This window comes from Leptosomus discolor, chromosome 3, assembly GCF_034619465.1.
Source record: "Leptosomus discolor isolate bLepDis1 chromosome 3, bLepDis1.hap2, whole genome shotgun sequence".
NCBI classification, from domain to species: Eukaryota; Metazoa; Chordata; class Aves; order Leptosomiformes; family Leptosomidae; genus Leptosomus; species Leptosomus discolor.
This window is the reverse complement of record NC_141393.1, coordinates 72,113,059-72,139,612: the sequence shown is the minus strand read 5'-3', so window position 1 is coordinate 72,139,612 and position 26,554 is coordinate 72,113,059. Positions and strand designations below refer to the sequence as shown.

Sequence of the window (26,554 nt, the reverse complement as noted above, 5' to 3'; positions counted from 1 at the left end):
ACATGAGGGGATGTCAGATGGCATTATATCACTACGTGTGGGCAATGGAATTGCATCATGTATTTTTTTGACACCTGTAAAATGAGGGGAAGAGTAGGTGCTTCTTGTTCCATTTCATTTCTGTCCTCCCTACTGAGATTGTAAAATAAGCTTTCCAGAGTTTATGCATGATATAAAGAGCCTGTGTGACCTTAACATTCCAGCAGCCTTTTCCTGAGCATTCATAAAAATAATTCTGTCTCCTAAGTAACAGCAGAGAGAAAAAACTAACCTACCAAGCTTGTTATTGTTAATAGAGGTCTGACAGACAGAATAATAACGAAATATATTTAGAGTAGCCAGATGTGAACATGGACTCTCACTTTATTCACTTAAGGGGGAGATTTTTTTAAGATCTTTAATAATTATCAATTGAAGCTTCGTTAGTAGCACAAAAAGAAATCCTTTTTTTCCTAACTTGGAGAGTCACAATATGTCATCCTTGGTCAGTGCAGTGAGAGGTTTTCTCCTATTTCCATCTGCTTTAGACACTGGAATGCTCCAGTGCTGTGCTCTGCCTTTTACAAACATTGAATGCCTCTTCTGTGGACTACGGAGAAACCTTTCTTCCCACCTTCAGTCTGGGACATAGTGGGGGAATGGAGTCACAGCCCTAAATCTTGTAAATTATTGCAAGGAAGGCAGAATCTTTCGTTCATATACATGAAAGAAAAAGTAGAAAGTACTGACACTTGTTTCAGCCACTGGTACAGTGGCCGCAAGGACAGAAGTCAGAAGAAAGGATTTGTATGACATTTAGCAAATGTGCTGTAGGTAGTAGAACGACCTAGATCCAACAATAAACTTAAGAAGAAAATGTCAAATGAACCTTGGCACAGTTTCATGTGGGCATTTGAGTTTTATTATCAGAACATTAATATTTCTGCATTTCACATAGGCCCAAGCTAACAGGGGGGTTTACAGGGGAGTTTTGTTCAGTTTAGGTATTCCTACCCTGGGACAGGAAAGCTGGACTCAAAAGATTATTAGTCCAATCTAATGTGGATCTGAAGTGAGTTGACGAGTTTTATGAAGCTGCTAAAGGTACCTGGCCTGGGCTTGACTGGATTTTTCTAAGTGGTTTGCTCTTAATATGAATAGCCAAAGCACATGGATTTTTGGCAGCTTCAGACAGACCGACCCTGCATCACAGTTAACGATGGATTAGTCTACCTTTGGTTTGGGGGACACCTTTTAAAATGTGTTTTCTTTTCTTGCTTTAGTGGTCCTTAGATAATTTAAACCAGAATTATTTTTTTTTTTTTCTTCCTTGTTTCCTATGCTACAGCTTTAGGTGTATAAAACCTGACTACCTCTACAACTTCCCTTATTTATGCTCTCCACTGTTTCACTTACGAAGGTGAACGGAGGGAGACTATGCTTCCTCCATACTCTTACAATGTTCTATCATAAATATAATACCAGATAAGTCCTGAATGTCTTCTGCCGACACAGCTTGTTGGTTTTTTTTCAATCTCACTGTGAGATTACAAATATCGAGTGAAATGAGTAACACGAGCCCCGACTGATTACTAATCTTTGAAAACGGAAGCAGAAGACTTCCACCCAGAACCATGCTAGAGGAGACCAAACATAAAAAAAAAAAACGGAAATTGGGGACAAGTAGTCTGAAAAACTGCGTTCGAGACATACGTCCCACTTAACCACATGCTCTTGCCAGACAGACACAAACCTGGTCTTACTCACTGTCTCCTCATATGAATGGATCAACCTATGTAATAGATCATTACATCTTTTGGTACTATTTTTTCAATTATGCTATACATCATTTTCTAAAAAGAAAAAGATATTCTTCTGTTTACTTATAGCATGAAGGTCATAGTTCATGCTAAATATTAAAGCAACTAGAGTGTGTATTTTCAGTATATACAATACAATTTTTAGTGAAAATGTTATTCCCCGACTGACTTTAACATATATTGCAACAATTAATCCTGAGAAAAAACACTCTAATGTACATTAAAGACCTGGTCAAATGAACTTTTAACTCAGTTATTCTAGCATTTGGATCCAAGGATGAAGCCTGACATTGAAAGAAACATTTTCAACATATTTAAATGGCATTTCTTTAAAATACATCCATTATGGTTTTATTATTAGGAGCTCCAGTTCAATCATGTAATTGTGAACACAAAACGTAGTTCATAAAAAAAACTTTACCGAGCAATTTTTAGTTTAAACTTCTATAATTCCAATTTGAAATTATTTGTATATAGCATTTTGCTATGCAGTGAGATATAACTTTTGTCTGTGTAGAGCATGGGGAGGGTGAGGTTGTTCAGGGGTTTTGTTTTGATTTGATTTTTTTATCAGACTAAAATTTGCAAAAATTCATTAAGTCCCCCTAACACCACTTCAATATGGGAAAAATGTTTTGGTTAAATGAAATATTTTGATCAAATATTTTGCTAAAAATAATAAATGAAAAAGCAAATAAAATCTGAAGACAAAGGATAAAGGGGATTATATTCCCATCACAAAATGAAGCAAATGTTTGCCAGTGCCCATCTAGCCTTCCATCTACAGAGGCCCATCTATTTCCATCTACACTTTTTTCTGGAAAAGGTGAGATCTTTTGGGGAATATTTATACAAGACTATGAAGGAAAGATTTTAGACTGATAGATACATTTTGGGTCTCCATACAAATCAGTAATTTCAAGAAAAAGATAAATAAGAGACACCAAATACACCAAAGTATCAGTTCTTGCACTTGAAATTTAATGCCTGCCTCCTAAGTTTCTCCTGTCTCCTACCCAACAGAAGTATTGAAAGGTTAAAAAATAGATTTTCACCAAGCCACAAAGGCTTTGGATTATTCTCTCTTTCCTCTCTCAATATAATATTTGACATGTACCAAACCTCTGTGCTCCCTAGAGAAGGGTATAAAGCATTTCCTACACGCAGACTTGCAGAAGTACCTGTTAGCACTTACCTCCAATAACATAAATGGCTAAGAAAAAAAGACAGTAAGTGTACCAAACTGATAGGGGTTTTAATCTTAGTAATATGTCTATAGACGCTATTAAGTTTTCTAACTTTTGCCTTGAACAAGACTACATAAAGGCTTAAAGAGAACGTCAAACAGTCATTACTGATGGTTTGGGATTTTTAATTAGACACAAAGGGGACAAGACTGTCCTGGTTAATAGAACTATGACTCCGTTTGTAGGTGAATTTAAAATTACGTGTATGCATTCATATACATTACCATTAGATGCACCATGATCTGGTCATCTTTACATAGTTTTATACTAAACCCATAGTTTAATTTCTTGCATCAGATAGTAAGGGAAAGATAAAGTCTCTAACAAATAAAATACCTTGGTAATATGACTTAGTCATGTTCCTGTAGTTGTTCAGCCCTCAGATCTTCAACAGACTTCATTGGGATCTGCAAAAATGTAACTCTAGGAATGCTCCTTAATCAAGTTCATTAATCATTCGTATGATTTTTCAAATCCTGTTGCAAATGAAACAATACAACTGCCAGCAGCTTAAGACTCTTTCTAGCTGTTAATACCAACCAGTGTATATCATAGAATAAATGTCCAACAGCCAGGGTGTTCTGCGTTTTCTCTTTGAGCATTATTTGATTAATGTTAGTACACTCAGATTGCATTAGAAAAGGTTTATTGTTGGAAAAACAGATAACAGGCACCATCCTACAATTTTATGTACCTCCTGAACAGCAATAAAACAACAACTGATTTGCTGATTCTGAAGTCCACGTGAGCAGTTAGGAGGTTCATCAGGTTTATAGTAGACCCTACAGTAATTCCAGATGTCAGATCACAGAGGTAACAATAAAATTATAAAGGGCTTAAAAAATACTTCGAAAAGAAATACATACAATGGATCCAGAGATTTTAAACCCCTGAAAGACCTTGATGACCTAGTCTGACCTGCTGCAAAATAGTCTTTAGAATCGTGTACGAGTAGAGCATTCTTTAGAATACTATCCGATTCGGATTAAAAGTCTCAGTATAAGTCTAATATGTCTTAACATGGTTGTCATTAAAAAGTGCATCTCATTCTAGTTTGAACTTGTCTTGCTTTTGTATTTTTAGGTCAATTTAGGCTCTGAAGAAGCCATTCGTCAATTTGTTCCTTGACAAATTAAACAGATTTAATTTCTTTGTTCATTTACTAGTAACGAGGTTGCTGGACCTCAACCCTGGTTCTTTTTATAAACCCTTTAAATTTGGAAGTGGTAGTTTTAAAACATGGAAATCAAAATTAGGTATGGGATGGTATTTATGGCCCACTTTGTATGCAAGGACATTAATATTTCTCTGTAAGAATAATCAAAACACAAAAATGAACTTCCTATTCACATTTGGAATGCAGAAAATGTACATACGTGTGTTTATAATACACATTTTTAAAATAATACAGATTTTTGGGTTGTGATCTGTTGGTCTGGTATCAGCTCGCTGTGCGTGATGTGTGAACAGTTCCTGAATTAGAAACAATGCAGTTTTGTACATGAACAGCAGGAATAGTTTTCCTTTTTTAATTCTGCAGACTTCTTTTCAAAGGAAACTGCAGCTTCATTATCCACAGCACATGCATACATTCATATCTATTTGCAGATGGTCCCACCCATTTTTCAGTATTTGGAGATTTTACAGGGCAGCGCATGTGTTTCAAAAACATTCTTAAAAACCTGAAAATGTCTTATTGATATTTTTTTTAAAAAGACACTTTTTTTTACATGTCAAAGTTGAAAAGAAGTCTTCTCAATTTTCACTAGTCCTTTAAATAAGAAATCTCTTGTCCTGATTTTTAAAGCATAGTGCAGGCTTTTGTTAGTTTGTGATGGGGAACCGCATAAGTGTTGTCATTGCCTGGTGGTAAAAGTGTCATCAAATCTTGTGGAATATGAAATTATGGAAGGACAGCTATGACCAGAAATGACTACATGCATTTCGAAACATCATCCCCATCCAAAGAACCAGAGAGTGTGAGCCAGCTGCCTAAATATAGGTGTATATTGTCACTGTAGATGCCCTAAAATATTGAAGGTATGGGGCCATCAGCTATGACATTGAACCTGCAGATCTCTACCCTTCTGAAATACCAACCAAGGGCAAGCAGGATCCCATTCAGCATGTAAAATAGCACTGAATATCTTTATTTAAAATTTTAAATTTCTCCCTGGATATTTCAGTAAGTAAAATAGGGTGATGGTTGTAATTTTAATCTAAGATTGACCCTTGAGATTGGTACTCCAGGTATTCACTATTATTATCGTACAGTTCTGGCTGAATTGGAGCACTCACAACTCTACCTTTTGGAAAACCATTGCCCAATGATATCTAAAGACTGAACAGTCTCAGAGCAGAAAAGCAGATAAACCTCTGTGTACGTATAAAGCCTTGCTGTCCCCTGCTGGTGACAAATGTAAACTTCAACTTTTTCAAACACCTTTTACAGTCTTGTCTGAGCCCACTTTCCTGCAAGCTACTGTTCTTTTCGTCCCCTTAAACCTTGCTACAGTTTTTGTTTGTTTGTTTTATTTTTGTGCCTGTGCTTGAGTGATTTGGGACATTGAGGCAGAGTTCTCAAAGACAGTGTTTCTGCCAGTGCCTGCTGCTGTATGTGACTGGGTAAACAGGACTGAAACCAGGTAGGAAACTAGGTTCTATTCCCAGATGATCTATTCTTCATAGACTGAGATTAATGGACTATCAAACTGGTTTCCCAAGGAAATGAAGCCTCGTGATCATGTTGTCTTCTGTCTGCCTGGCCACCTTGCACAATAACTCTTTAAGTTTTCATCTGATTGTAACTGAACTTGATGGAGGGGTGTAAGTATGGTCCCTCTGGCTTTATGAAACTGGTGACTGGCTAGAGGAGGCTGGGTTTGATACATTGCTGACAAACAGCACGTGATGTCTATGTTCTATGATTCTATGTCTCTGAACTACGTGTTATTTCTGCTGTTCCTTACCTTGCCAGAGGTCTACAGGCAGTGGGAGGGAGAAGGCATGAAACATGAGGGTTGTGGGTGTAAGAAATGGAGACTTACGTAAGGCTGAGGTGGGAGGTGACAGTGGGGCAAGACTTTGTGGTATTGAGAGTAGAAGACACAAATTTCCGTAGGGAGAACATGCTTCACTGGTTCTGGTGTTCTCACCACAACTTGTTAAAAAGATGCAGTCACAGATGCCATAACTATATTTTTACTTCTCAGTCTCAGAAGGAGACATCTTTGAGTGGAAAAGGGGATTGTGTACCAGACTTGGTCAAGATGGGCAATCCAGGAGTGGCAAGGAGGAGAACACAGTGGGCTGATTCAGGCATACGACAGGTGGGCATGCTGGCAGATACTTTCTGTGCAAGTCACCACCTTCTTTCTGGTTTCTGAGAAGGCCCTTAAAACCTGCAGTAGCAGAAATACCACATCTGTATATAGATGAAAAGGCTCAAATGTAGGCCAGAGTGCTATTTCCATCCTCCTCCCACAAGTCAGACAAACCAAAAAAAGCACGCAAGGCCATGAAGTCCACCCCCATGCTGAGTAGCATTTAGCCTTCTGCGCATGGAGAGACAGGCAGGGATGACATCATCAGGACCTCAAAAAACAAAATACCCCAAAATAAGAAAAAAGGCAAGAGGGGGGAATGGGAAGTGGGGACGAAGGGTCTGGCTTAAAGGAAAAAAAATGTCACTTCACTATAGAAGAACTGAAACTATTGCTTTTACAGAAGAACCCACACCAGTCAGACAGACACCCCTTAGTCACAAGACTTGGGATATGTGTCTTGTGCTCTGTATGCACCTCCCCACACCCCAGCTTAGCTTGTAAATCACTGCTTGTTTTCAAGAGAGAGAAGAAATGTTGTGATGAAGAAAACAGATTATTTTCTTCTTCTTCTTTTCCCTTCCAACTTTGTCCTAAGAAAATTTTCTGACCACCATTTTGAAACATATATTTGTCTTTAGAAAGGGTGGGTTCTCTCAGAATTTTCCTGTCAAAAAGCTTTTGTTGAAAAATCCTGTCCAGATTTAATCACTTGACATATAGAAAGAGATTTGCGTGCTGGTTTTTTGTATATGATTGCAAGATCTGAACTTGAAAGGATCCTGCATACAAAGCTGAGGAACGAGGTATGAATAAGTTGAGAGCAGAAGTTCACTGTTAGAGGTGCATCTGATGAAAGCCTCCTCCAGCTTTGTGTCTCTGCCACCTTTCTATGCTTCATTTTGCTGATGGTTTCTCTAAGGCAGTTTACAGCTTCCTTATGGAAAGCACTGGGGCATTATTCAGCCTGTGTTGCTGGGGGTGGGGGGTGGGAGGGAAGCAAGCACGATGAAGTGTACAAGGGCTGTATCAGAGTTTGAAGACTCTCGCTGAGTCTTCACAGTTTTCAATTCCTGTTCTGTGTATACAGGTGAACACATACAACTTTGTGATCGTACCCTTACCAGTAATCCTGAAACTGCAGGAGCACAAATGAAGGAAATAGAGTTTTCACCTATCTTCTTGCATGAATCCAAACTGATTTCTAAGATGGTTTCAGAAGAAATCTGTATTTCTGTTGTGCTTCATTATGTTGCTGCTCTCCTCAGGCAGTCATGCCCGTTTTCTCATAATGTTCCCTCTCTTCCTCAGACTTCACAGCGAGGCACTTGACTTTCTGCTCACCAGCTGTGAGGTGGGCATGTGTTTAAACATTTTCTAAGTTGGCCTTCTTTCCTGAGGACATCACATGTGCCATGGTCTATTACAAGTATACAGCACAAAATGATAAATGGAAGCTTAGTGCGTTAAGGTTAAAGAAACTGTTTAAGAAACTGTCCTTTAATTAGCTCGATATATCTTCCCTTTCTGCTTCTTCTCTTGTCATGAGTTACAACTTATTTAATACAGCATCAAGGCATGAGCTTATAGGTACCATAAATGATGGATATTTGCAAAGATTATTTGACAGGTTACAATCAACATTGCCTTATACAGTATGCATGAGAATGTTGGGAAAATAAATGTCCCAGGTACATAAGTGCCTACTTAGTGGAAAAATGTTTTACTATAGTAACAGGCCATGACACTTGCTGGTAACACAGTAGTGTGCACTCTTAAAGGGTAACTTTTAAAAATTTTGAAAATAGTAAAAAGTACATATCTGATTATTCTATCAGAAACTAGTACCCATCAGACTGCTTCAGAAGAAAGTGTTTTTACTGCTCTAATCACCAGGCAGGCACTCTTTTGTGATCTTTTCTTAATCTGAGACTGAGGTAGAGAGGTAAAACAGGCATTTGGGTGGAGACATTAGAAAGTGTGACAGGAGGATTATATAAACAGAGAGTGTTCTTGAAAGGGTGTAAGAGACTTTGTTTACTTTTTCTATTGCTTTATAATTTAGCCTTACACTTTCTCTTCAGCTTGACCCAAATGTGATCTTTTGGCATTTTCATGTTTCATTGCCAAGCTTAATCAATAGGTGTAATACATAATTCCAACGCTTTTCCCTTTGGGATTCAGCTGGAAACTAGAAAGCAGGATGCTGAAGGAGAACTAGACCTCGCAGAGCCAAAAGCCCTTGCTTCAAATTGGTTCATTCATGTCTAATTTCTGTGCCAGTTTTTAATCTTTTTTACACTAAACTGATGCTTGTAGTTAGTGAACAAAACAGGAGCACGGATGAGTTCGAGCTGGAATATGGCAAGCTGCTTCAAATTTGAAGCATTAATTTGAAGAAACCCAGAGCTTCCTTGTACACACAGTGAACAACCTGTTAACTACCATTTTCAAGACAAACAAGAGAAGCTCTCCTTCCTGCTCTGTGTTTTCAAATCAGTCAAAGCTGTAAGAGACAAATTTGTACCTAAACTTCAATACCCTGAGATGGACCTAAACCAAAGCATGAAGTCTAAACAGATGGTGCGTCTTGTTTAAGAGCAGAAAGCTCATTTCCTGCAGTGATGTGGAAAGGAGGATGAAGATGGTTGTGGGAGAAGCAGACCAAAAGGTCCTTGAAACCGTACTGTTTGTTAAACTTTGGTGTCTCTAAAAAGATTCAAAACCAGAAGAGTGCAGAGGGGCTAATTAGCTACTGGCCCAGACAGGTCACCTAAAATAAATGCTTTTTCAGCCTCATGTCTCCAGTCCACTTAGTATCCGGATTTCTGTGTTTTTCTTCCCCAAAGCTCATCTTTATCATGGCAGCTCAGTTACATGCTTGTTTGCCTTCCGGAGTTTTCCATGCCTTCCTCTGATCGTAACATAATGAGAGCAGAAGCTGCTGTCTTCCCTGCATCACCCCTCCGTACCTCTTACTGGCTTCCTTCTCTTTGCAGATCTGTGAGACAGTAGGGACAAACCTGGGCTCCTCCGCGTCCGTTAGCTCCCACTTGAGTTGCTGATGACAGCCTGCTCTCAGCAGCCTCCTGGGCTTGTGCAGACAGGGATGCAGTTACAGGAGCTGTCAGTCAGTCCTACCTGAAAGATCTACTTGGTGGCTTCTCCCATTGCTGTGCCTCAAAAGAGGTTTGTTTTTGGTTTTGGACCCCAGAGTTGGAAACGCTGTCACTGATCTTTCAGCCTCAATGGAGGCAGGAGATTCCCTTTTTTGTGTCTTTTTGCTTCCCAACTTTGACAGTATTTGAGTACATGCATAACTCCAGACTGAGAAGATTCAACAGGTGAGTTCTTAAATATATATAAAATGAGTTTCTAATACTGTTGGTATTAGCTGATATCCAGCTTCCACTGAATACATTTGAAATTTACTTCAAATAATTCTATAACACAGAGATCCATAAATACATGAAGAATTCTAGTTGCTAGGAGCATGCAGATGGTTCTGAACATAGGTCAAAACTCTAATCAGAGCAAATGCTAGCTGTTTTAATTTCATTTTTAAAAAAGTCATTCACAGTCTTAATGCCAACAGTGCTATCTAAAAAGCTGCCACAAGGTGGTACCACAGTATTTTGTAAGAGACCGTATCAAAACGACTATTTTCTTAATATAGGTGTAATATAAAATAGATGGGGATACAAAACATGCCTTTATTATAAGATAGTGCCCCTTAGTCGTGCAGAAGTACTCTCCAGAGAACTTTGAATTCCTCCTATAAATGCACTAGCAGTTGGTTCTGTCTGCCAACTCTGATTCAACAGGACGCTGACGTTTGCGATGGGCTTTCCTGCCATAATTATTCAAGATAGATTGCTTAGGTGCTGAAAGTTTAGCACATTAAATATTCTCCTAAATTACTGCCTAAGTAAGCAAGCTAATCGTGATGTCTGTCTTGATTTTTCACCTTCCTTCTCCCATATGTTAGCTGCTGTAACTTTTTCCAGTTCTTTGGTAAGGACAGTAGCGCCTGAATTGTATAAAGACATTTCCCTGAAAATGCCAGGATACTTAGAAGCCAAGGGAACAAGAAACCTGAGCAGTTTTGCTGTATGGGAATTGAGCACCAATTTTGTATTCAGTGTCTGCCATAGTGGTGAGTTCAGTGTCTGCTGTAGTGGTGGGTTCAGTGTCCAGCTGAAGTGAATTATTGTCAGAAAAGATTTATTTAGTGGTGAAGCCCATCTGCTGTGCCACTGAGGATTTCTTCTCTGGTCCATTATCTATTTATTATTCCAGTGAGTACCCTGTCTCAGGGAAATTCTGTCCTTTCCCTTAGGATAAACAAGGAAAAATTCCTAATAAAGCCTTGATCTGTATTTTGCAGCTGTAATCCCATCACTCCGATTCCTTGAGTCACGCCCTATACCTTCTGGTTTTGTTTGCTGCTTTAATACGCACGGATCTCATCTCCTTGACCGAGACACTGTATTTACGCTTATCTCTTTAAGGTTTCTTCATAAAGCAAACGTCTGTTGCCCTAATTTCCTAGTCACTGAATTCCTGCCCGTTCACTAATATCTTTCAGATTAACGAAGTGCCTCCAATTTCAAAATGCCAATGTATGAAATTTTTGAGGAGGACTAGTTCCTGTGAATGCTAATACTATTTTGAAAAAGAAATGACCCCTAAATAGTTCCAGACTGTAACATTCAAGGCTTGTATCTAATTCTGGGCTGTGTTTGGACCTGTACGTTCAGATCCATGCGTACTGCTTTCAATCCTTGAAGCAAAGCTCAGTGGAGTGAGCGGTCCTTAGTGCAAAGCCATGCCCCTGGAATTCTATTTGTAGACTCACCCTTGTAGCCAAAGCCTAAAGGGGCACTGTATAAACATTGTCTATCAGGTCAGACCTCTGAAAGGTGTTTGTGGTAAGAGTTAATACATATATCTGAATGAACAAGCTCTCATACCAAGGTGCCCAATGTCTTTCAACAACATTGCTGCATATCACCTGTCCAGCGGGCTGCATTTCAAGCTGTCTTCTTAAATATACTACAGTAACATTTATGAATCTGAATCTCATTACCTTTTTGTCTGTCACTATTCTGCTGCCTTTGTGCAGTTTCACTGCAATTACATTGTACTATCTCCCTTTTTAATGCCTGCAGATTCCATTTGCATATGAATTTCCCTCACTTTTGTATAATTGAAGAACTTAAAGGAGCTCTCTAATGGGCTGTAATTCCTTTTGTCACTTGTCTTTTTTCAAATGGACTGCCAACAAAAAATCAATTCCTGGGATAATTTTAAATACATAATTAACATAAAAATGAATAATAACACCAAAGTAATACTGAAATTTATCACAAAAACAAGATGTGAGATACAATTTTCTTTAAAAAAATAAAAGGCAGATATTTTTGTCACATAGACTGCGATGCTTTCTGTAAGCACATTGGTAAGCAATAACTCATAAGAATTGTCCGATGGACTTTACCAGTGCATAAAAACCTGATTTCACAGAGGACAGTAAAGTATGAATTAATTAATATTTCCATCCAGTCTAAAATGGAAAAAAAAACTCAACCAAACAAAAAACTCCACAAAACCCCCTTTGATTAAGAAAGAAGCAAAAGTTTTAATTTTGTAATTATTAAATTCATAGATACAGTTGACCTGAAATTATATTTTTAGGGGTTAAAGTACTTAATGGTGATAGGAATTCTTTTGTATTCATTCACTTCACAGAAAATTCTGGAGATTTTTAGGGGACCAGACAAACATTTTTTAAAACTGGAATCCTCTGTTTGTGTCCCACTTCACCATTCTTCCAATTCTAATTTCAGTTCAGAATACAGACTTATTACCTAGTCATGCATGGAAAAAAAACCCAAAGTGTTAGTCCTAATGAAAATGTTAGAACAACCTTGGAGACTTACCATTAAAAAATTACTACAACCATTAAAATATTGAATTTTCCTGTTTAAAATTTACGCAAAAATGCAATTTTGCTTAGAAAACCAATGTATTCCAGGCAACAGAATTCAGCTGCAATGTGGTATGTCATTGTTACTGCAGAGAGATCTACATAAAGTGTGAGAATCACTGAAAAATAACATAAATATCAGAAAGTATGAAGTATGATCCAAGTACAGCTTATTCTAATAATTCCTATCTCAGAACACAGAATTTCCAATACTGACTCACTATCAACAGTGAAAAACTTTCGAGACCGCAAAAGGTGTCAGTATTAATGAGTCTGTCTAGACTGGAATATCTTGCGCTTACCATCTGACATGAAAAGATATCGTGTCACAAAACACCCTTTTATGCCATTTAACAAGCCACGTTTTTTCTTTTATTCTATTAAAAGGCTCAGCTCTGGCAAGAAATTCAATAAATACAAGGGCTTTTCACTACTATCATTTTATCTCATTACAACAGGGAAAATGATTGCATTTAGATCAAAATCCAGTCCATTTGTTCTGGAAATTAAATCCAAATCACTTTGAAACTCTTCATATTGTATAGTTGCTGATGGTGCTGCAAGGCCAGTGATAGCACTGTGCAGATTTAGAATGGGCTTGAAGCAAGAGAAGTCCCTTCACGGTGAGGAGCTTGGGTAAAAAAAACAGGTAAACAGAGTGCAGAACTTAAAAAAAAATATTAGCAATACAAGCAGTAGCATCATAATGTCAGTCCATGGCATTTTATCTGATAACTCCTAGTTTATGTAGTGTCATTTTACAGCATCAAGCACATTTCGGAGGTTTTTTGTTGTTGGCCCTTTCAGCCTGAATTTGCCTATGCATCTTCTCTATTGAATATAATGTTTTAAATAACAAACTAGTCCAACCTTTCAAAGGAGCTTCCCCTGTCATAATATGTGAAGAATGAGCTTTCTTGAGTTTGTGTTATTTATAATTCTTTATATTTTCGCCTTTCATCTGTTTAGAAGCAAATGCCCCTTGAGCCCTGGATGTTGGGTATTTGCTTAGATTAGTGGCAGAAATATCTATAACTAGATCAGAAGAACTAGTAATAGCTTTATTTCTGTATGGTGGTAGTTCAAAGACTAGTGACTCTGTAGCCTGTAGTTAACATAGTACAGTTATTCTGTATTTCAGAGGGAGAAAAAGGTAATACATTTTTAATAAGAGGTTTTTTGCCATTGGAATTTGGTGAAGAAATGAAAGGTGAATACAGAGCCACTCATTGAAGAAGCTTCCACCCAGGGATGACTGACCACTGTGGGAGGCTGGGTTGGCTAATGCCTCTGTACCCTGCCTTGCTATATTGCCCATGCTGTGCAGGCATGAAGATGTTGCTGTCAACACAGATAAGAATCAGAAGGTTTTTATCCAAAATACTAAATCATACATCTTCATGATTTCTTCTCTTCTTGACCTCTTATCTCTGCCAAAAGATGATATTTTGAAGACACCGTCATTCATTTGAAGTTATTCAAGAAACATAATTTATTTAAGGATTTACTTTTTCTCCTTTCTTTTCTGGTTTATGAGCCTGTAAGTTATAACCGCTGTATTAGAAAAAAATGGTTTCCCTAGAGTTTTTACTGAGTACATGCTTTTGTTTGCCTTTCCAGGACTGTTATGCATAGTAGGGAAACTATTCATAGAACTAAAAATAACCTGTATGCAAACCTGAATGGAAACAGATACGGATTGAGAGATAAATCCAGCTTTACTCATTTTATATGCAAATAACTAAACCCATGCAATATAGAAAAAAATACAAGGCAATGTCTCATTTAGGACAGAGAAATGATATCATGGCAGCTAGAAACCATAGCAACAATACTAAAAAATGAGGCAGGGAATCATTTGCTCTAGTATCTTCTCATTTTTCTCACTAAAGATCAAAGCATCCAGGGCCTCCTCTGAAATGTGTAAGAACACGTTGAGTCTAATTTCCAAGGCCTCATATTATAGAAGTTGAAAAGCTGGGAAAGAAACTTTCCTGGGAGGCGTTTTCTCTCAAAATGAACAGTTTAATTCTTAAAGCAGAGCTTTTAGTGATAATTTTAGTGTCACTTGTCAGTTCTTGAAAATACTTTCCGTTACTAAATGAGTATTTCAATTTATTTCAAAATGATATCAATTACAGTTCCTAGGCAGTGCAGAGGCAGCATATCATGCTGTATTTACTGAATGAAGGTGAATATGCATGGTGATCTCATTTTCATTACTCAATTTCATTTTTCCTTAACAAACATAGGTTGCTTCTTGAGCTACAAGAGACCTTTAATCAGTGTCAGCAAACATGACAATACCTCTTTTCATGTTTTTTTCCCCCTTGTTTTTCAGTGTACTGAAAGGCAGAAAGTATGCTTCATTTTTCAGATCCATAACCTGCTTTAAAGTTCCACCAGCAATACCGAGTGAAATTGTCATTCAGAAATAAAGATGTTATACTGATTTCATTAATTTAATCTACCTGCCCATTCTTTGCAGGAACCAGTTGACATATGTTAGGTTTCCCTTTCTTAGACATAGCAGTAAAGTCCAGACATAGCAGGCAGTCTTCCCTGCAATTCAGGGAGTATTTCTCGTTAAAAAAACTGCTATTTTTGGCCCCTGGTCTTCAGAAATTCTGGATATTTTATATTTCTAGTTCAGATAGTGAAGTGTATTATCTTGTATCTGATCTAACACCCAGACAGGTGAGCAGAGGCCTTTCCACTGGCTTATGTAACTTCATTCACACGATTCCACACAGGCTGGAGCATTCCTAAAAATGTGTGGTACAGAGAGAAGATAAAAATCAAAAACGTATTCAGCCAGCTCTGATGTGCATATGTGGAGCAGTTGTCAAACTGAACATTTTCTAGTTGTTTGACCACACCGGTATCATTTGTGTTTGGATAAATTGCAGCAATTGTTAAAGCCCTACTGCCTCTTCCCATGACTGAATTTCATTTCAAAACCCGTATCCTCTAGAACAGCTGAACTGGGTCAAGAAGAGAATGTCCCACAGACATCTCATCAAGAGGAAGATGATCTACATAGAAAAGAAGGTTAGTTTAAGAAGGGCACTGTTGCCCCAGTAGCTGGACAGAGCTCAGGGAGAAGAGGACAAGAAGGGTGTCAGCGTGCCACGGGGACAGGTCTCTCAGGTGTGACAACGATCAAAATGCATTGGGAAAGCCCTGCACTGAAACCTGCTAATTGAAAATTCACTTTGACAACTCTGTAACCAGAGATGAATGTTGGCTTTGCATATTCGGGTACATGAGCAAAATCGTTATCCCGTATGGGTTAGTGGGTGCAAATTGTGTCGGTTCTTAGTGTGATGGTTGACTGACTTAGCAGCAGACACAGCTTGAGGGGTTTTGTATTCTGACCTTTTTTGTTTGGATCAATATCAACACAAAAGTCTAGGAGGTTCTTGTGCAAAGCCTGTGATGATATGTGTCTGTTCAAGTACATTTTTGCGTTATAGTGTTAGCAGAGATTTTTCTGACAAAACAGAAAACACGGAGTCTTCATCTCCGACATTTACAGAAGCATGCTGAATGTAACAAACCTTTGACAAGGCATAGGCAGGAGTTTCACAAAGTCCTGTCTGCCACTGGAAACATATTTGGCTGCCTACAATTTGGGACACTGTACTTCAGAACAATCCTGATATCCATCCTGTGTTGAGGACTAATTATGCATTTATTACATCTATGTATACACTTACTATTTTTGTATGTACATATTACATAAATATATATACACATTATTTTTTATTTATTATTATATTATTATGCTTTTAATTTCGGTTCTGTGACAGTCCTGGCATGATGTGAGCGTGATGGATCTGATGGGCTCTGTGAGTCTAGATGCTGTTTGAGCTTCAGGATTGGCACTGCGTGCAGGAATTGAAGGGTTTTTCTTGGGTTTGGGGTTTTTTTTTTAAGAAATGTGACGTTCACTTTGCATTTATTTCCACCATTTCTATTTGGTAGGATTTTTTGTAAATCTATTTTTTTGCGCTGAAAGAGATTGAGCCCTTTAAAAGAAATAATTCTTCTCAGAATTGAGATTTTTGCCTGGCTTCGACTCATAAACAGAGGGGAAAACCCCCCAAATAGCCACTTTTTATTTTTCAGTGAAAGCAACTGGTTGGCTTGGAGAGCAAATATGGTTTCTAATGCAACCTTTTACAAGTGCTTTCTATTTACCTACAACAGTATTTTCTTCCTTTTTTTATTGTGGGCTAGCAAAAAAACCACAACAAAACCTTCCTAAAAATTCTGCCATAACTTCTGTAAGATAATTATTGAATGTGTAATATACAGTATCAACAACACTGTAGTCTTCTCTTCTTTTCCCATCGTAACCCAGAGCTGTTATTAGGATAAATAATTCTGGTCACGTGTTAACGCTTGGGGTTATACTGAAATAGATGACACACAAATGTATAAGAATAGTGGTGACCCTTCTCCACAAAATTTCTATCCAGGATTTTCAAACTTTAGTGGCTTTGACAATGAAGATATTAATCAGATATCAAGTGGCTTTGCTCTGAAGGATCGCTCTGAAGCCTGAACGTAGATCCTGCCTTCCTGGGGTGTCTGCATGCTCCCCCAATACTAAAGGGCTTAAATACATTACATTTTGATGGAAGATGGAGGTAACTCCTCAATTTCATAACTGCTACACATCAGGTTATACAATTGGACCAAACTCACGCTGGAAGTCCTTGGTAAAGCTCTGGGATTTTGGCGAAGCTCAATCTAAGTCTTCTAAATCACATTTCAATGCCCGGCCTTTTCCTATGTCATGTTATCAGAGCTTGGATGCTAGGCTATGACCTTTTTTGGTATTGTAGAAGTGTGAAGCATCAGTTTCAGTCCTAGAAAATTAAGAGAAATAAAGACTACTGACTCCCATCTCTCACATCTGAGTGTTTTCAGATACTTTCTGAAATGGATCTTTAATAACGCTTTAATAATAAGTTATATTATAGAAGTTTTCAGAAATTTGATTGTTAAACTCCAGAACACTTCAATGTGCTGTAGATTCCTTTGTTTAATTGCATATGATATAGCCAGATAGTGCTCTGAGGGTTTTAAAAATTAATTGTGAATGTGCCTCCAATTATCACTGGATATATATTAATTTATGGTGATCATTTATTTAAACTTTGAAATTTAAATCTCCTATTTCAGCATCTGAGACTAATATAAATGTTGAAAGGCTTGATCGACAGCAAAATTAGTTAATTAAAACTAGCATGATTTTAATTAGAAGGTTATGAATGGATTAGTACTGTTACTTTACACTTGAGTCTGTGATAACCCCTAAATTGTAATTACTGTACGTTTCTCTTAAAACATTCTAAATTAACTGAAAATGTGTTAAAACCACTCATGATGCTTTATTATGTAATTATTAAAATTAATGTAAAATGCTAAAATATTAAGAATAATCTACTCTTGACAATAATTATGCTGTTGATCATAGAGAATCAGCCAGACATCATGTTGACATGGTGCTTCCTACTCTTGTTTTTGTAGTTATCAGAATAATAACACATTATTTTTACCCTTTGACACTTTTACATATATTTTTTAACTTCTTCTTAAGCTGTGTCCTCAAACAGTCAGGAACTAGAGATCCCTGGCAGCCATCTTTCTACCACTTTCTAGCTCTGTTTGTGACGGGGTAAAGTCAGAAGTGTGCAAGTTTTAAAGGAGCACAGAGAGATCTGTGGGATATCATGATCACAGACCTATTTTCAAGTCACTTTTTTAGTCTTAGGTCCCAAATGATTGGTAGAGAAGAATTTTTTGACTTTCTACTTGCCCTGCTAAGAAAGGTGACATGATCCTACTTCTTTCTACATGTAGGAATTTTCTCTTCTGAAAATCTCAGAATTGGATTTGTAGGAAGGGAAAATTACTTGCTACATTTTTGACTAAATGATGTAGTTTCAGCAGTCCTGACTGCTGTCTTTACAGTGACTTCAACCAGCAGAAACCTCCTGGTGCAGAAAGGATACCGCAGCTGCACCGTAGGAGGAAGTTGCAATTTTCCATTGAAGTATCATTGCAAAATGAATGGTAGATGTGGGACTGCAAAACAAACCCACATCCTCCTTGAAGCTCCGCCTCAGCTAGCAGGTTCATTTCTCTGTTAACCACTAGTACTGGGGAAGAAAGAAAAAGAAATGCAGATAGCAAGAAGAAAAACTAGGTGATAGAATAGATCACGGATATCAAAGACCAGATATCTTAGACCTTACCTACCTACCTAAGCTGTGTCAGGACATTAACCTAAGCACATAACCAAAGGCAGCATATTGGAACTTTCAGACTGTTTAATGTCCTTTATTGTCTAAATGAATTAGTTCCTTAATGTAATTTGACAAAACAGAGAGGATCTTTTGCATAAGGGACATGATGGTGTGTAGAAGGCATGAACACAGTTCCATACAGGGAGACATTCCTGGAGATTTAGAGCAGCTAAAAAGCAAAAGAATCAAAAGGATCAAATTCATATCAAATGAAAGATTTTTATTTTTTTTAGATAATCTCATTGTTGTCTCTTGTATTTGGAATTATATTCCATAGTGAAGATTAAAATATATTTTCTTCAATACTATGCCACAGCTCCTTCTTTCACCTAAATATAGGCAATAAATCCTCTAACAGCAATGAACGAGATCAGTGTATGCACTTGGAGATACTTGGATATTGCACTAGAACCCTATCGTATCTTGCTTGTTTGAAAAATAACACCATGACTCAATTCTGATTTACATGCTTACTTGCCTAAAACTGTTTCTCTGATGCCTACTTCTCTGTATTTCATTGAAAAATGGTAGTAACTACTGACAGTACTTCTTCATGAGTGCACAGGGACAGCACCACTGATACATTTGGAAAAGCAAAGAAAACTAATTATTAACTGAAAATGTACACAGGAAGATTTACTCAGAGTTTTTTCCAAAATGCCTACACGATTAATAAATGAGGCTTTTCAATAAAAATTTAAATGAAATAAACACAAAGAAAATTGGAGAAAGTCACATTGAAGACAGCTGTATTATGAAACACTAATTTGCTCTGAATTCCAGGAATATTTGTTATAAAGCAGCTGCCTATTTATTAAACATTATCATAGTGTGTTATGTACCTTGTTTCTACTTCCATTTTGAATTTGTATAAAACACATTTAAAGCAAGATGTTAAATTTTTTTACAAATTACAAATAAGTTCATGAATGAATGAGTAAACGTATTCAAGTGCCCTGAAAGGAAGGAATTTATTTTTGAGGTCATACTTCTAGAGAAAAATTAATGGCAAACCAGAAAACCAAAACATTCTGCTTATAATCTGAAAACACTTTGACAACTAAAGAAGGCACTGGAAAAATTATCAATGGCAAACCTCTTTACTAAAAAGGTAGGTCAAATGTCTTAGAAAAACAAGGTGGCAAAGGCAATCCTTAGATATATTTTGTAGAATCACTTTAATGAAATATTATCTGTACTGAGTTGCAATGGGAGACATTTACAAATTTGTAATCCCTCACGTATTCTCTCACAAAAATGGGAGCCATCTCTTCTGATTTCCATTCTGTTGCTTCTTCACTAGTTCCTTGTATGCTTCTGACCTTAGAAACCTGGGAAAAGAGTCCTTTGCCATGAGACTATAGATTAACCTCTGAGCATCATCAAAGCAGCTGAGGGTGGGCTCGGAAATATTCTGAGAGATGTGGTTTTTGGTATGGAAGTCAATATTAATCTGTAGGAAGAAAGGAGGCATAAAACCAATGTCAGTTTGATTGGAAAGCTGAGGTCTGCTTGTGAACAGGACACAGTCCGCATTTGAATTTCCTCCCAAATAGCCTGGCTGATGCAAATAAGCAGGAAGGTCATCCCTTCATTTTCTAGCATACTGAATTCTTAATTTTTGGCTCTTAAAAAGATGGCATCACAGCAAAAAGAAAGGAAAAACTTCCTTCTAATTATCTCATCTTTTTGCCAAACCAAATCCTATGAAGTACCAATTACCAAAGACTAAATTAGAGATGAAGGTACTCAGCATCATTTCAGGTTTTGGCTCTATGTATTTTGGAAGAATTTTTTTTTTTTAATAATAAAAAAATGGATTTCAATCATATGTAAGGCATGGGGACATTCAAAGGACGCTCACTGCCAAAGGCAAAACCATCAGCGTAAAACTTTGTTAGGGACTAGAATGTGAACAATAACTAATTAGCAATTTGTTCCTTCACAAATTATAAAATTGAATGCTGTGATGGAAATATTCACAAGTTTGCATTTCTATTTTCATTATGTCCAAAAATACCTGTGCAATAGAACAAATACAATCATTAACATTCCAATATACTGGTATCTAAAATATGGAGGAAACGGTGCTTATTGCATTGCAAAAATGGATGGAGGAAACAAATTATATTGAACATATATTTCCTTAAATCTTAAGGCAGAATTTTCAGAAGGAGAGATAAATGCATGCCCTGCACGAGGAATGTGTCTAAAGTATAAACCATAAGAGGCCTTTTTTCGCTTCAGAGAGTTCCACACAGAGTTTTCTACCTGATAAATAATTGACATGAAAATGGAAGCAGCCATGCTGAATTGTATTTTCTGTCATTCCTGGAAGTTTGGATCTGAACTTTCCACTGAATTCCCATCCTCAGTACCCAAAGTACACATAAAAAGCTATTTACCTCCTTTGGAGCATCAGCTTGTATAAAGTCGGAATAAATCTTTTGGGCTTTTGTGGCGATCTTAGTGGAGGACTTGGTTTTCTTGAAGTCCTCGCAGGCCAGCCAGAACTCCACATTCTCCTCACTGAACTCTGACTTCAGAAACGTCCTAAAAGCTGCCAAGCCATCTGGGGAAAAATACATGAGATAATGGGTAGGGGAAAACTGAAAGTTGAATGCAGATTATATGTATATATATATATACAACATGTGTGTGTGTGTATATGTACAGTATATATAGCGCAACTTATGTGTCTGATGTTGTTTTGCCTGTCAGCCAGCAGTTAGTCTTAAGAGGTGGTAGTGGGAGAAATAAGCAGGAGATGAAACTATAGTGATGATAAGGTGACTAAAAGAATTCTTTCAGAGAGTTACTAACTGAGGAACGCTCCCAACTCCTGCCTGCCGTGGCTTGGCTTCTGTAGCACTGATACCCTAGTCAAAAGGGGATCCTGGAGATTTTGGTCTTCAAGAGAATCTGCAGTGACTAGGGAATTAGGGATTTGAGGGTGACCCCTGGTCTAAGAAGCAAGCAGAAAATTAAGTCATATTGTGGTAGTGTGCTCCTCTCAGAGCTGAGGTTATCCTGCTTAAGCAGTGCTTCCATCTCCTTTCAAGTAATGATTAAGACTTGGATGAAGAGAGGGGCTCTTCGTTACTTCTTTGTTCAGCATTTTTTTTTTTACTTTTAAGAGAAAAAAATGAAACAAAGAAAGGTTTGTTTGGAATAAATTGTTTTCAAATTAATCCAAATCACAAGCTCTTAGTAAAGAAAGCTGACAGCACCCCAATGTAGTTGTGTTAGTTGAGTTAATACTATTCAGAAACAGTATGGAGGCACCCCAGGGTCCAGGCCACAAAGCTACTGCAGGAAAATGAGGCAGGAGCAAGGACGTCTATAAGTTCTATGTGGTTTGGAGTTTCCGGTCAGTAGGAGTAGGATCTCTTGGAGATGTGCTTTGAGTATATTAAAAATAATCATTTTTTGTTTGACTGAAAGTCAATGTACAACACGTATATTTCTTTGTAACAGGAATAGCTAAAAAAAAGTTTTGTGGTGATTTTTTATTTCAAAAATAAGAAAAACAGAACCATTGCATGGAGAGTTTAACAACCGCTACCTTCATAAAACAAAGCTCTTCCAGAGCACTTCTGCCTTCTTAAATGTCCCTTTAAGCGTTGGCCAGAAGGCATACTGCGTTTGCAGCCTGGAGAAACGTGCCCCCTCTGCCTTTCAGCACAGCAGCTCACATGCCTCCAGCAATAGCGCTGGTGTGGTTCAAAGCACGTGGAGACTCAAACTGGAGAGCAGTGTGAAAACCCGACAGCAACGTTTGTGAACTGGGTTGACACATGGTTTTTTTTAAAAAAATATTTTTCACTTACTTCTTACCTTTATTAGCTAGTAGTGTATCCACAGACTCAGACCAGGCCATCGTTTCCCCCGCGTTTGACCTGTGGAAACAGCATCTATCCTTGAAAATAACATTGTGATCTTTTGCCTGTGCAGTCTGTTGTAGCTAGTCTATTATTTGGCTATCCTTGAGGGAGCAGGGTGAGTAATTCATAATACCCTAAGCAATGAATGACAGCAAGTCGACAAAAAGTGTGACACTTTTATTTTGGAGTGTAGAGAACCATATAGACTCATGAAGTACAGCGTTATTTGACATTGATTATTCACCCAGGGGAAAGTAGTAATGCTTGCAATAGGTTGAACTATAATAAAAGCATAGGAGGGATAATAATTCTAGAGTGTGCACTCTCGAGTTCAATAGACTAACCATTAATTTATATGACACTGTTTGCTTGAAATGAGTAGAATTATCATGGTAACAGTGGTATAAAATATTGAGTAAATTCATAGTTTGGGCTCTTCCTTTGTAACTTGCTGTAGGCTTCCATTAGAAATGAGACATGGAACTAAATGAACCCTTGCTCTTACAAAGCCTGGGTGTTCTGAAGTTGTTCGAGATGGTTGAGAAGCAAAGCTTAGCATGCCAGCTAACAGAGGACAGCCACACGAGCTGACGGGAAAAAGGATGTCAGACAAGGGAACTGCAGGCTGAGTGTGTGAAATAACTTTTTCTTGTAACTTGGGAAGGATGGTCATATTCAATTTAGTCCATGAGCACATAGATAAAATAAACATGTCTTTTATTCCTCCAAAATTATGTTTTGATTAAAATTACCATTTTATGACTTTTTAGTTTAAACATCCAGCAGAGAAAAGGAAGATCCTTTACCAGCGTTATTGTTACTGCTTGCACTTTTTGTCACAAAAACTTGGAAGAATATGATTTCTTGAAAATGAAACATTTTGTGGAAATATCAGGCACACGTGTGGAGATGTCAGCATGTGCCTACCTGCTTTCCTGCATGCCAGTTTTACTATTTGTTATTCTTACTTTTTTGGCAGGCGGTCAGTGTGTACCCTCAGCATCCCCAAATGAACATTAGTCTCATATCCACTGTTTGGCGATAAACATGAATAAATCTGTTTGGTCATCAAGTTCATATTTTGTTTTAAAATAAACAGCATACTACTTCAATAAACCTCAGTTCAGCAGTTTGTAAGTGAATTTTTTTCTAAAATAGCCTTTTTTAAGGAAAATTTTGAAAAAAAAAATCAGATCTTACAAATGTCCTCAGTGAAAATTTTTGAGCTAGAAATTTCAAGTGTTAATGGGTTGTTCTTGTAAACTTTAAAGATAGGTAGAAAAAGATGAAGACTTTTATTGAGCTGAAACCCTATTATCTACTCAGAACAGACTCAGCAGAAGGTTTTATCCCAAATTATTTGCAAAATTAGTGCATATTAGTTTTTTTAAAAAACCATAAAAGTTTAAAGGGAACAAAGAATGTTTTACTAGCATTTTGCACTTGTGAAATACCTTGAAATAAAACAAATAGTTCAAAGTGCAAGGTCAGAGCAGGATAATTGATTTTTATTTTTTGTTCCTCATTTTGGATACAGATTTTTTTTATAAGGAGACACGTCAACTCTAGAATACCTGCAAGAATACCTGGAGAGGTAGGTAATAATTAAAAAGATTGGTATCTCACATTGCTTTTGATGCAACTGTTACATTTTATACAAATAGTAGAGATGTATTAACCAGACAAAGAGAGAGAGGAAACCAACTTTCTAATCTGCTGGTTGTGTATCTTGTATTGGTTATGGCAGGCAGAGGGGCTGAAACTGAATTTATATTCTATTTGAATATAGAGTGACTTGACATCCTGGCAGCTCTGAAATGATTTGTGTGCCTCTTCTCTCTCATTGGTGGTAAGAAAGGGGAAACTGGAAATATTTTGGTTTGTTTCAGTGCAAAATCAAAACCAATTCCAGGATTTTCGGTGGAAACAGATATGTTATTTTCTGACTAGACCCTGTTTCTGTTCAAAAAACCTCAGAACTTAATTTTCCTGGAGGTCAGTCATTCTGTACTGAAAGGTTTTTCTCATGTCTGGTTTCAGACATGCAAACTGGTGGGGTGTAAGTCTTTTCTACCTGATGCCTAGGTCTTATATTCAGGTGCATTAGGGAGGACAGGAGTTCATCCTTACTAAAAGCAGAGCAGGTCATTCTTGGCTCAGCAAAGCATCACAAGCCACAGATGCAATACTGAGGGTTGGGAAATTTGGGTGAGTGAAAAACAGGGTGGAAAAGGCTCTGCTAAAACACAGCACCTGCCCGCACATGCTGTGCTGCTCTTTCCTCTAGGCCAGCTTTATAAGAGCATGTATTCTCCAGGCCAACAAGGTGCCCATGCATCAGGAGAGCATTTTAAAGTAACCTTTGAAGTTTACTGTGCTTTTGTTTGTCTGACCAACTGGTGTCTGTAATCACCTATGGAAAGACCTTTATGCTGGCTATTGACTTTCTGACACTGCACATACTAACTTAAAAAATAGGTAATTTAGGAGCTAAAAGGCTCTGGAGTCTGATAAATTGACCAACACTTTGTTCTGTATAAAATATTACAGGTTTTCTTCATTTACCAAAAATCCCACCTAGAATTCTGTAAAAAATATTTGATATTCATAAAGGGACTCTGAGAGCTCCACTGTCAAAACCCTGCTCTGAAGTACACAGGTTACTTTGAAAGCTGTATTCCACAGTCATTTCTCAGCATCACCAGTAGTGGTATTTTCTAACTGTAAATTTATAAAGAGATTATATGATAGTGTCACCATATTGCATAGCTGTAGTTATAATTATTGCAATAGATTGTGACATCGTTAACATGCAAGCTTTTTTTTTGTAGCTGTAAGCTTACTTATGTCCAGACTGCACAACATTATATTTAAACAAAAAGGATAAAATTATGTATATTTATCCGTATATATGCACGCCTACAAGAGGGAAACTGAAGCGCAAATACAGTCAGTCTGTGTGGAAAACACAAATGAAAACTAAACACAGCATTGCATAGTAATTTGCGAGACGTTGTGGGCTGACGGAATTAATCAGCTGAGAATTTGTTTTAGTAACTGTAATAAACTTTTATCAAATATATAACAAATTCTCAGGTTGTTCAGTAAATATTTACTAGCTTTCTTGTCAAACAAAAAAGCAAAATGAAAGAGCAGGATAAAACAGACAGCATGAACCTAATTCTGTTTCTCTTCCTTATGGGTAGTATTACTTGTTATAATATTTACTTACCGCTCAGAGAATTATCTCACTGACCTCATGGGATTTACTTGAATGGGGATGGCAAGCAGAATTGACAACAAGGAATCAAAATAATCATATCCATTTTAAAGGGGGAAGGAAAACAAAAGCTGCCCAGATTATTCAGAAGTTGATCATCCCATCCCATAAATCTCCTACGATTAAAGTAGTCATAAAGAACAACTCACTTCACTGGCATTTTTTGTTCCACTGTCTGACTGTCACAGGTAGGGCAGAATTTCTTTTTCTGACTGATCTTCAAGCTGAAGGTAATGTGACAGCAGGAACAATACAATTAGCATGCGAATAACCAAACAGTACAATGCAATTGACAAACTGGTTTTAACACTTCCTTTAAAATTATTTCATTCAGAAGCACGGCTTATTTTTTTAACAGTGGCCTTTCTAACTTAATCTACCAAAAGTAATTTTAATTAAAAACAATTTATATGCAAATATCTCTCAAGACATATTTACGTTCTGAACAACATCTTAAGAGAGAAATCACTTTGTGTTTTTTCTCATTGACCATTTGGCTTACTGACTGTGGAAAAGAAGAAAGGAAAACGGGTTCAGTGCACATAACTAGAAAAGTCTTAACTATAACTATTTACTGTCATACTGTATCTGCAAAGCTTATCCATCACCTGATGTGTCCTGAAGGTCTAAAGCCCTTGAGTCGTTACTCACACAAGACTTACCACAATGGCACCAAAGAGTGTTGGGGTGGCCATCATTTGCACATGGATGC

General features: G+C 37.3%; 1 protein-coding gene across 2 annotated transcripts; it reads right to left on the bottom strand.

Moving 5' to 3' along the window:
• Positions 1 to 19,927: 19,927 nt before the first annotated feature.
• On the bottom strand, positions 19,928 to 26,002 carry RGS21 (regulator of G protein signaling 21). 2 transcript variants are annotated; one of them, XM_086463474.1, is made up of 4 exons: positions 25,992 to 26,002; positions 22,516 to 22,592; positions 21,084 to 21,250; positions 19,928 to 20,131 (listed from the first exon to the last, which is right to left on the bottom strand). In XM_086463474.1, the coding sequence occupies exons 1-4, from the start codon at positions 26,000 to 26,002 to the stop codon at positions 19,928 to 19,930; spliced, it is 459 nt and encodes a 152-aa protein (XP_086319600.1). The 2 variants fall into 2 exon arrangements, with proteins under 2 accessions (XP_086319600.1, XP_086319601.1); XM_086463475.1 differs by having other exon boundaries at positions 22,516 to 22,577.
• Between the last annotated feature and the right edge of the window lie 552 nt (positions 26,003 to 26,554).

Bases quoted from the DNA above. Each gene is read 5' to 3' on its own strand.
- RGS21 (XM_086463474.1), bottom strand. The intron at 21,251-22,515 runs GTAAGAAGTAAG...ATTTTTCCCCAG, and splicing joins TACACTACTAGCTAATAAAG to ATGGCTTGGCAGCTTTTAGG. The intron at 20,132-21,083 runs GTAAATAGCTTT...TTCTTCCTACAG, and splicing joins AAGCTGATGCTCCAAAGGAG to ATTAATATTGACTTCCATAC.